This window comes from Miscanthus floridulus, chromosome 3 (genome assembly GCF_019320115.1).
Source record: "Miscanthus floridulus cultivar M001 chromosome 3, ASM1932011v1, whole genome shotgun sequence".
In the NCBI taxonomy this organism is placed as follows: Eukaryota; Viridiplantae; Streptophyta; class Magnoliopsida; order Poales; family Poaceae; genus Miscanthus; species Miscanthus floridulus.
Genome location: NC_089582.1, coordinates 8635811 through 8647736, shown reverse-complemented (window position 1 = coordinate 8647736; position 11926 = coordinate 8635811). Strand labels below are relative to the sequence as shown.

The following is an 11926-nucleotide window of genomic DNA, read 5'->3' as shown; positions in this document are numbered from 1 at the left end:
TAGTTCCAGCCGAACTACGATCTCTTTTTGGGCAGCAACGCTATCATCTGTCAGAGGTCCTCTCCACACCCTCTCAAGCTCCTTCTGTAAGTTCTTTATGCGGTAAACCGGCCCCTTCAACACCTTCTGGTCCCAAGTATGGAGTTCCTCATCCACATCCCTCGTCTTCTGCATAAAGGATGGACCCTCGCCTCTAGTTGCTGCCCGTGCCCAGGCAGCTTGAACCATCTCTTCCTTCAACCAGCGAGCCTCAAACCTCTGGGCACCCCGCTACGCTGGATCGACCAGAGCAGGTGGACCATCAGTTTCAATGATCAAAGGTCGATGGTCTGACTTAGTCATCTCTCCATTCACCAACCTAGCGTTGGGGAATAGATCATTCCACAACGCATTTGACACTCCCCGATCTAGCCGCTCCCTGATTTTTCCTCTCTGCCAGGTGAATGTGTCACCGTTATAGCCCATGTCCAACAAGTTACAGTCATCCAAAGCTTCACTAAATGCTTGGAGAAAGCGTTGAGCTCTCGGTCGCCCTCCCTCCTTCTCATGGTGAAAAAGAATCTCATTAAAGTCTCCCAGGGCTAACCACGGTTTATGCATTCTTCCATGGAGAGTCCTCAACGCCTCCCAAGTTTTCTCCTTCTCCTCCCACCTTGGTTCACCATATATACCGGTGAGCCTCCACTCTCTACCATCATCAACCAACACATCAATAAAATTTTGCGAAGTCTCCTGCATTTTGATCGAAATATCCTTCCTCCAAGACAATAACAAACCTCCACTGCGGCCATCACTCTCAACAATGATATAATGGTCGCACTGCAACTTCCTCTTCAGCTCGTCTACCTTAACTTTCCCCAGATGAGTCTCTGACAGGAAAAACACATCGGGCCTCTCTCGCTTTTGGATCTCCAGAAGTGCTCTCACTGCCCGGGTGCTTGTGAGCCCACGATAGTTCCATGCTAAGATTTTTATTGTGCCCGGTCACTCTCCTAGAAGGAGAGCGCCGATCTATTCATGGATGTGTCTGAACCGTCCTCTTCTCCCTTGTTTCTCCTTGGTCTCTTCTTCTCCTGCTCCTTCAAAGGGCTAGTATCAATGTTTGGCACTGCTGTGTTTTCAAGCAGATTGAACTACTATGCCACACGACCCCTCCCATCCACGGGAGCATCTCTCTTCTTTGCACCCGAGAGGTCTATTTCATCATCTTCCCCCTGGGATGTTTCCATGTCCTCCACATCCCCATCCGTCCACTCGTCACGCCCTGCAAATTGACCTCTGCCCCATCCACGGCCTCATCCCCTTCCTCCTCTGTAATCATCTCTCCCAGCAATCGATGGTGCGAACGTGACACGCAGCCAATCACCCCACTCGCAACGGGATTTGCTGTGAACCCCATCGCCGCATTCTGTGACTTCATGCCCTATCGTACCACAGTGGAAGCAAAAGCCTAGGAGTTTTTCATACTACACAAGGTATACCATTCATTCCTTTAGCGTGATTGGAACCACTCTCACCAATGGTTTATCAAGGTAAAGCCAAACCCTAGCCCGAAGGTATGGCGTCGGGTTGATCCTCCCCTCATTGACTACCTCCGTGATCAATTGCCCCACCTTGTTTGCAACTTTCTCAGCTAGTTCCTTCTTCTTCATCAATCCCTTTGGAACGCCTTGAATACGAGTCCAAATCAGAATTCTATCCAGTTTGTACGTGTTGACGTTGGAAAAACCATCGTACTCCTCCATCACCACCACAACACCACGAAACAACCAGGGACTGCCTTCCATCACTCGCGTCCAATCACCAAGACAATGGAGCTGGACTAGGAATAGATTGGATCCCAGAACTTTAAAGGTGACCTCCTTCGCCGCCTCCCACATGATCTTCATAGCACTGAACAAGGCCGCATAGCTGAAGGGTTTCGTCGTATGAACCCTAAACAGGGCTAGCCACCGTACAACCTTGATTAACTCCTCGAATTCCCCTGAGAAGTCCAGATCTTCATCTTCTTCCCCTTGCAGATTCAGCACCCCCAATCTCTCCTCCAGACTCGGTTCTGGTTCCTTCCCATCTCCGCCTTCTGCCTTATCCTTCCCCGACGTCGATGCCATACACCTTCCTCCTGACCTTTGCTTGATGACGCGGTGTAATCCGCACATGTGCGAGCAGTTTGGTAGTCAAACCTGTGAGAGATCGACTAGCTTGGTGGACTCTGGCGACGGCGCCGCCAGAGGATAGAAAAAAGGGTTTGTACTGCAGCAAAGTCCTTTCAGCCCAAGCTTCTCTTCAAACAGATTAGCCCGGCTCGTGGGTCCTTAGCCTTCTTAGTCCCGTAACAATGTCGTTGTGTGGGCCAGCCCATCTAGAAAATTATGCATCGCCTCCTCTGACGATCGAGGACTTCCCTCGATACTCTAGGAAACGTTGAACAACATCACGGCGCTCATTAACAAGACAAAAGTATTTACAAGGGGCCAATGACTAGGACAAAAATACAGCGACTATAATATTGGAGCTATCTATCCAGCACTCACGTGTTTTACTGGCACCGAGCACCCATTTTTTTTCCTTCGTACCTTCTTCCTCCTCCCGCCGCGCCGCCACCGCCCACTGCCCCATCACGGCGCGGCAGGATCTTGCTCGAACTCCGCTGCTATGGAGCTCCGTCGAGACCCTGCTGCGCCCGCGGCGTCCTACTTCCCCTCCCCCCTCCTGCCGCTGCCATAGCCATGGGCGCCCCGCCCCCGACCTAGCCCGGCCGCCTCCACCCATAGTTATTAGGACCAAACCGAACATCGAACTGGTGAGGTCATCGGTTCGCTGGCTCACTGGTTCAACCGTTAAGAACCGGTTGAACCTCCGGTTTGATAGTTTTGAATTGGATGAATTGAACCGCCTAGAAATTCCTCAAACCGGTGCAATATAATGATATATAACAGATAATTAGCGACATATAGTTGATCACTTATACAGATTAGATGATAAAAACACAATTATATAACCAGCTTCTCATTAATATTGATGCTCTAGATTTGTTTCACAAGATATGCAAAAAATGTGTACGAAACATATTATATGGAGCACTTACAAATTGGTGCCAAAATGACTAGAATAGTAATTTAAATATTCGTAGTTGCAAAACAATCTTGAATGCTAAAATGAAGTGCGCCATTGTGAAGAGCTAGTTGAGATATTCAAAATAGATATATTATTTGTCTAAATTAGAGCTCATTTGAAAAAAAATGATGAAGTTTTTTAATTTTAAAAAGCACCTGCCCAGGCAAGTCGATCCAACCGCGCGTCGAACGACAAGCGCAGGAGGGCAACTGCGCGCCAAGCCAGATATCGGCTGGGTAGATTGCCGGGTTTTTTTTTTTTTTTTTTTTTTTTTTTTTTTTTTTTTCTGTTTCTTTCGTTGCTTCATTATTTGACTGGCTGGGCTGTTTCCTATAACGATAAGTGGAGCGAACAACGCATGCGCTCTAGCCACTGGAAGACCAGGTACGTGTTTCTTTTCTTTTCTTATTTTCTTGTATTTCTTTTCTGTTTTCTTATATTTCCTTTTTATCCTTATTTTGTTTTGTCTTTCTTTTATTTCTTTTTTCTTGCAATCTATTTATTATATTTTTGTTTTTTATGTTGACTCCCAAGTTGGTACGTTTATCTTTTTTCCTTTCTTATTTCTCTTTTTTCTTTTTGTGTGTTTTTTTCTTCTTTTTATTTTCTTTATCTTTTTAAATATTTCTTTTATTTCTTTTTCCTTTTACTATGCATTTTATGTTTTACTTTTCTGATGATAATATGGGCTATAGAATTAGCGCTTCGTGTCCGGAGGTGGAGCTAATGGCCACACTCACGCGTCGAGGCTTAGATGAGTTTATTTTTATGTTCTTTCTTTTTTCTTTCTATTTCATTTTCATTTCCCTTTTCTATTGATTTTTTACATTTATCTCCTTTATTCCTTTTATTTTTTTCTCCTTCTTTGTGTTACTGTAAATAAAATATATTTTCTCATTATTCATGTTCTACTTTTTTTATATTCAATGAGATATATGTGATGTTCGCATCGTATCTATGATATTCTATGATGTCCTAGATATTCATGTATTATATATGGGATGCTCCATGATTATTTTTTAATATTCACGTAGTACTAGTAAGATGTTTAGTTTGTTCAAATAGTATCTATGAAATGTTCCTTTTATTTTCCCCAATATTTTTTTTATTTTTGCTTATTTTTTTGTTTCATGTGGTTTTTATTATTCTTTTCTTTTTTATATTTTTTATAACTAATTATTATGTTTGCTTTATTTTTTTATTTTTATGTTTTATTCTTTTTTGTATTTATTTATTTTTCCTTTGCTGTTTTATCTTTATATTTTCTATAGATTTTTTATTTTCTATTTTTCTATTTTACCTTACTTAATTATTTTTTCATATTTAATTTTTTATTTTCTATTTTTTCATGAGATGCTATGTTCTAGTATATATGTGATGTTCTATGATGCTTTTTTGTGATATTCTCATGGTATATCATGTCATGTTCCATGTTGTTTTTTTGTGTTCATGTAGTATACATGTGATATTCTATGTTTTTTTATGTTCAAGTGGTATACATGTTATATTCTATTATGTATTTTTATGATGTTCGCATAGTATATATATGATGTTCACGTAGTATACATGTGATGTTCTATGATGGTTTTTATGTTCACGTGGTATGCATGTAATGTTCTATGATGTATTTTGAGATGTTCAGCGTAATATGCATTTGTTGTTACTCGTAGTATATATGTGATATTCTATGATGTTTTTTGTGATTTTCACAAAGTATACAAGTGATGTTCTATGCGTATTTAGTGATGTTCACGTAATATATATTTGTTGTTCGATAATATATTTAGTGATGTTCTATGGTGTATTTAGTGATATTCACTTACTATACATGTGATATTTTATAGTTTTTAATGTATGAAAAGTATCTATGTGATATTCTTTTTATTTTTTCTCTATTACTTTTTTTATTTTTTCCTTATGCTTTGCTCTAGATTTTATTTTTTTATTTATGTTATGTTATGTTATTTATTTATTTTATGTATATTATAATATCAATATTATGCACCTAAAACTAGCCAAAGGGCGTCTAGCTCAAACGGTTAGGTGATCCGGCGGCACACCTCAGATCCTGAGTTCGACTCCCCGTGGGAGCGAATTTCAGGCTGAGGTTAAAAAAATCTCCTCGTTCGTCACCATGTGCCAAAGCGCAGTTATGGCCTGGCCCGGTTCTCACAGGGCAACGGATACCGCTGCGTCAGGATGACGGCGAGGTTTGGGGGTTTTTTCGATCTGTGTGAGAAGATCTTCTTCTTAAAGGGAAAACCCGGGGGCCATCATACCCACCGCAGGTCGAGTTTTTATGCACCTAAAACTAGAATACTGTTCTTCTAAGCCGAGAACATTTTTCTTACAAAGATGGAACATTAATGTCTGAACCTAGAACACCTGCCTCTGCTCAATAATAGAAAATATTCTTTCTTCCTATCAAAAAAAATTCTATCTTCAAAGGATAAATGTTCGTAAATAAAAACTTACCTAAATATATTCATGTGTGATCTTATTTTGAAGGATCTAGTGCAAGAAAGTTGATGGTGTAATCAGAATTTAATTTGGATGTTTGGTTTGGTAATTATGACTTTTTTTAGTTCGTGCATGCTTAGGTGGGCCCTTATCTACGCTAATTATTTTGGCTTTATTATCTGCACTAATTAATTTAGATCCGCGCTTACCCTGGCCACCGCAACTCTCGGTTCCCGCCCGCATGCACTCCCGCAAAATTCACTCCCGCGCGCTGAGGCCAGCGCGGGAACCTCGTCCGAACGGCCGGACGGTAGGAGCCCCCGATCCAACACCCCCAAGCACTAGAAATCGACGGCCTGGGTGAGGTGTGTGGGCCAGGTAAGAATTCCAGGCTTCAAAGCAAACAACCCCTATATGCGCCGTCCAAATAGGCCTTTGAATCACTACGTGAAAAACAGTTTATAGCAACGAAGCTTTTTTTAGGGGCGGCTGGCATTGGAGCCGCCCCTACAGTGACGTGTTCGGGCTCCAGCATAGCAGCCGCCCCTATAAATAACACAATAGGAGCGACTGGTAATACGAGCCGCCCCTACAAATGCGTCGATTTATAGGGGCGGCTGGTATGTGAGCCGCTCCTACAAATGAATCGAATGTTGGCCGTTGGATTTGAAGATCGACGGTGCTGCTGTTTCCTTCCATGTCGTATATATATAGGCTTCAACCCTGGCTCTTATCCACATCTGCACCTACCTCTCCTCCCTCTCCCTCCTCTCTCAGCAGCGGCTAGGGCAGGCACCGATCGCGCGTGTCCGGGTGAGGGCGCCGCAGCCCCCCACGAGAGAGGCCCGAGCCCCGGCGTGGATGGCCCCCGGCGCAAGCGGCGGCGCGCGGGGCCCTAGCGCGGCTGCCCCCGCGCGAGCAGCGTCGCGAGGGGCCTAGCGCAAGCGGACCACCACCAGCTCCGGCGGGCGTCCTACGCGGCGTCCCCAGCGAGGGTGCCCTCCGGGAGGCCGGCCCCCAGCACGGCAACCCAGCACGGGCGGGCTACGGCGCCGTGGCCTGACCACGGCCGCGGCTGCTTCTCGTGCTGCATCAGCTCCGGCGGATACTCGGCCGGATCCATGGGGTGCATGGTCGGATCTATCGTCTAGGTGAGCTTTTTCAACTGCAACTGACTCCTGTCAAGTGTTCATCTTACTTTTCATCCTATTTTCCCTGTACTGATGTTATGGCTGGATGGATGTCCAACAGGTTTACCTGTGGGTTGTGCAGGCAGTGCCACATAAGCCAGAAAAATTGTGCCACAGAAGCCGAGTTCAAGATATGCAATTTCATGTTTGTTGTTTGCTTCCACCTAGGCATTGACAAGGAAGAAGGTGCTTAGTAGCTCGGAGGACTGTACTGCCAAAATTTAGATAATGGCTGCTGTTATGTAAATAAAGGTTGCTGTTAATGTGTGTGCTTCTTCCTTTTTTTTGAACTAACTCCCAATGAATTTAAGTCAGCAATGTATTTATGTGTGTGCTTCTTCCTTTTTTTTTGGACTAACTCCCAATAAATTTCATTCTCACCCCAATTCTTATGTATGGCTCACAGTTTTGTAAACTGATATGTAAATAATGTCAGCTGTTAATGTTGAAAGTAAAGGGATGGAGCATGGAGGCGGAAGGAAATTTCATTTATCCATGTAGGCTTCTCCATGTCCTTGACATTTCAGCAATCTAGAATTTCCTTAAGTTTGGTCAATAGATTTAGATTTCACCAATCTTGTATGGTTTGTAACAGGCTGATTACTTTGCTGCGATGCAGGTACCTTTGTTGCTTGGTAGCTACTAAGAACAATGCCTCCTCTACAGCAAGGTAAAGAGACAGCTAAAAAAAACTAGACTGTTTCATATCCAATTGGTGCATGGACATAAACATGACAAGATGAAAAGAGAGTCATCAGTAGAACCAAGAAAATTCTAGCTTTAGTGCCTCCTATATCCATTTTAGCCTTTTAATGTTGTGTTGCCTTCTTTTCCCAACAGGTTGTAGTCAAGTCCCAAAATAAATTTGTATGTGCGCAGTTCAGCTTCATTTTCATGTTTAAGAGTCTCAGGTGACATGTGCTTAGATTTTTTGTAAACTGGTCCCAAAATAAAGTAGAACCAAGTATGCATTATTTGCCTATCCATACGGAGCTTTTTTCCACATGTAGGTCTTACATGATTCAGCTTCGAATTAGACACATTTATAGAAATAAATATTCTAATTACTGCATCATAGATGATTGAATAGATTCACCTTTCCATGTAGGCTATAATGTGATTTGCTATTTGGATTCAATTGGTTTACTTTTCATTTTCTTAATTCTCTTGCTCCAACCATTGGTGTTTTTTTTTCTCGAGTGTAGGCCTTACATGATTTAGTTTCAAATTAGACACAATTACGGATATAATTACTGCATCATAGATGATTGAATAGGTTTATCTCAATCCATTGGGTTTCCTTTGTAGCTATCTTTCCTCAGAATTATTGGTCTGCTGCTGTCTTCCGTTGTCCTGGAATACATGCTGAACTCCTCAGCCACCCAACCTGATATGTTTCTCTGCTGGTGGTGCAGATGAGCAAGGAGTCCACCCATGTCGGACGCTATCGATCACATCAAGAAGCTCCAGAACCGGGTCCTTGAGCTGCAACGCTAGCTCGCCGACTCGCCTGGAGAGGCCTGGGAGAAGCAGGGCAGCGCGTCGTGTTCTGAATCCTTCACCGCCACTGAAAACATGCCGTATCAGGTAATCGCTGCTGTTATGAGTTGATACTGCAAGCATGGTTTAAACATCAGGATTAGTTGCTGTGCATCTTTGGAACCGAAAATTCAAAACATTTCATAGAAGGTTTGGTTACTCAATTTCATCATAATTTTTTGATGCATTGAACTGAACCTTAACAACTAGAAAAGCCCTGAAATCTTCTTTGGACGAATGAGAGCAGAATAGTTCAATTAGGTAAAGGAGAAATGTTATGATAGCATTGGACTTCAGGATCAATGTTGTGCTTCTTTTGGAACTGAAAACTAATAGAGCAACTCAGCTTCATCACGATTTTGGGAGACACTAATTTAGTACCTTTCAATAGCTGACTATCCCCAGCAGATGCTTGAATCGGTACAATTCAAATTTCATCAAATTGACTCTTGTTTATTTGATTATTAGTATAAAATTATTAACTTCAACTATCAAACTATCATGTACCGAAAGGTTAAGCTCTGAAATTTCTTAGAATGCGTGAGATCAGAAAACCTGAAATCACTGGATGTCTGTTTTGAAGCTGAATGTTTAGCCTTGATGTACTATTGATCCCTCACAGACTCACTGTTCCATACATCTGTGCAGGGTCAAATCGAGCTGGTTCCTCTGGGGCCATACAAATACCACCTCAGGATCTTCTGCAAGAAGACCGGCGTCTTCACCAAGGTGCGGGAAGCGCTCTACAGCTACAACGCGCAGGTCACCAGCCTGAACACGATAACGTTCTATGGCTACGCCGAATCAGCGTGCTAGGTTTCACAATAGCTCTGTTAACAGCCAGGAATATAAGTCATGATGGAGTTGTGTATTGTCATGGAATATTTGTTATAATCTGGTATAAATAAATGTGTAGAAGAAGATAATCTGGTATAAATAAATATGTATTGTCGTTGGTCGAATTTGAATTGTAAATTTGAATATTTTTTTACGAAAAAATGCACTGTAGGGGCGGTTGGTACTGTAGCCGCCCCTACAAATCGATTTGTATGGGCGGCTGATAATACTAGCCGTCTCTACAAATCGATTTGTAAGGGCGGTCGGGGAACCGCCCCTACAAATGCATGATTTGTAGAGACGATTTGATAGGAACGGCTGGCCGAGCCGCCTCTACAAATCATCGCCAGCCGCTCCTACAAATGCTTTTTGTAGTAGTGAATGAACAGAAATTATTCCACGAAAAGATGTAGCTTCGTTCATGTTGCTATATGATAACAGGACACTGGAAAATATGTGCGTGAGCCGTGAGCCGTGAGCCGGTGTGGATACTTGCAAGCATCTCAGCTACAGATTAAAAGTCCGGAAGATCGAGTCGGATCATTATTGGATCAACGCGACCGTAGCAAATATGGATCGGACTACTAGATATTTACGCTGCATAAGCTCTCTTTAAACAAATTATTACTTATTACATAAATAAACTGCGTAAGTGCGGATAGATACCACGTATCAGGCAGGCATCAAATCTTGTGTTGTCATGCCTCGCAAAGATGTCGCCCTCCTCGTTAGGGCTTTCGTATGGCTCCTGGCGCTCGGCAAGGCGAGCGCGCTACTGGACGACGGCTGGCCTCCCGATCCGGCGACGTACCCGCCGGGGCGAGTCGTCGCCATCGACCTGGGCAACACTAACTCGTGCGTCGCCGGCTACGAGAGCGGCGAGACGACCCAGACCATGTTCCACCACTGCATCCCCTCCTGGGTCGCCTTCGCCGACGACGGCGCCGTCCTCGTCGGCGAGGACGCCGTGCACCACGACGCCGTCAACCCCGGGGCCGCTGTCTTCGGCTTCAAGCGCCTCCTCGGCAAAAGGTAATTAACCATACATCTAGCTACTTTCCTAATTACTAATCTCTAGCTAGAATATTGCATGCATGCGCGCTGGTGGCTGGTGCTGGATCGGATCAATTAATATTGGTGATGAATGGTTTCCTTTATCGGCCAAAATCTCCTGATATTTCCGATATATCCTTTTTATCCATAGGTGCCGATAAGAAGATATATATCTTTTTCGTACAAATTTTGTTTAAATTTATTTAAATTTACTTAAATTCAAATCAAATTTTATTTGAATTTGGTCTGATATTTTCGATATATCATGTTTATCCTCTTTATCTGTGATCCCGATAAATTTTAATTTCTGAAAATGAAAACCTTGGTGATGATAACGAACCAAATTCATGTATGCAGATTCACTCGCGTTTTCGAGCAGGAATTTGCTCAGAGCGTCAAAGAGAATCTGCCATACAAGGTCGTCGAGGAGAACGTGCAGCTTCACATCGAGGTGAAGACGGCCAAGGACGGCGCAGTCAGGAACGTCGGCGTCGAGCAGCTCACGGCCGTGGTGCTGGCCAAGCTCAAGGAGACGGCGGAGGAGCACCTCGGCCACCGGGTGGAGGCCGCCATCCTCACGCTCCCGCTGCAGTTTTCCGACTACGCGTCCAGGTCCGCAGCAGTGTTCGCCGGCAGGCTTGCCGGCCTCAAGGCCGTGAGGGTGGGGCTCAGCGAGCCCATCGCGGCCGCCATCGCCTATGGCCTCAGCAGGAACCTGCGCGACGAGGGCAACGTCGTCGTGCTGCACGTCGGCGGCGGCACGGCCGAGGCGAACGTCATGACCTTCGTGGACGGTGTGTATGAAGCCTTGAGCTCGCAGTATGACCCTTTCTTTGGAGGACAGGACTTCGACCGGAGGATCGTGGACCACTTCGTCCAACTGATCAGGGACAAGCATGGAAAGGACATCGCCAACGATGGCATTGCACTCAGCAAACTGAGGATAGCATGCGAGCTTGCCAAGAAGACATTGAGCCACCAGGAACATGCGCAAGTGAGCATCGAAAGGCTCGTCGACGGCGTAGATTTGTCAGAGCCACTGACGCGGGCCGAGTTTGAGGAAGTGAACCATGATCTGTTCCTCAAAGTTGTTGAGATGGTGGATAGGGTGGTGTCACAAGCTGAAGTGGAGACCATTGATGAGGTGCTTCTTATTGGTGGAAGCACCATGATCCCAAAGGTTTGGGAACTCATCAGGGACTACTTTGGTGGGACCAAGGCAGTGCTCCATTCAAGGTTGAAACCAGATGAGGTGGTCACCATTGGAGCCGCGGAGTACAGCAAACGACATGACGCATTGTGTACGTAGCAGCTGATGAGTTGACTAACGCGGTCAAAATGTAGATGTTTGCCTTTTATTTTGGCCTACGTTCATCCGACTTATAGCCTATATATATATGTTTAGTGGGCACAATCCACATTTCTGTGTTTAGATTTATCTTTTTTCTTCTCTTTGTCTATTTGTTCTATGATATGTTTATTCATTTGTTCCATTCTTAAAAGATAATGTTTTGCTAATATTATTTACTTATGTAGTTTTTTTAAAAATGTTCTACAAATTTCATTATTTTAAAAGTGCAAATGTTTTGTTTCTCCGGTACAAAATTTTGTTCTATATAATGTAAAGGGTAACGTTTTGCTAACTTATGTAATTTTTAAAATATTATGTGAATTTCATTACTTTTATTGTACAAGTGTTTTGTTTCTCTCCTATAATAGAGAATCATCTC

General features: G+C 43.7%; 1 protein-coding gene across 1 annotated transcript; it reads left to right on the top strand.

Moving 5' to 3' along the window:
* Window positions 1–9815: 9815 nt before the first annotated feature.
* LOC136544906 (heat shock 70 kDa protein BIP2-like) lies at window positions 9816–11707 on the top strand. Its single transcript, XM_066536962.1, has 2 exons — window positions 9816–10175; window positions 10554–11707. The coding sequence occupies exons 1-2, from the start codon at window positions 9844–9846 to the stop codon at window positions 11503–11505; spliced, it is 1284 nt and encodes a 427-aa protein (XP_066393059.1). The 5' UTR covers window positions 9816–9843; the 3' UTR covers window positions 11506–11707.
* Window positions 11708–11926: the final 219 nt, after the last annotated feature.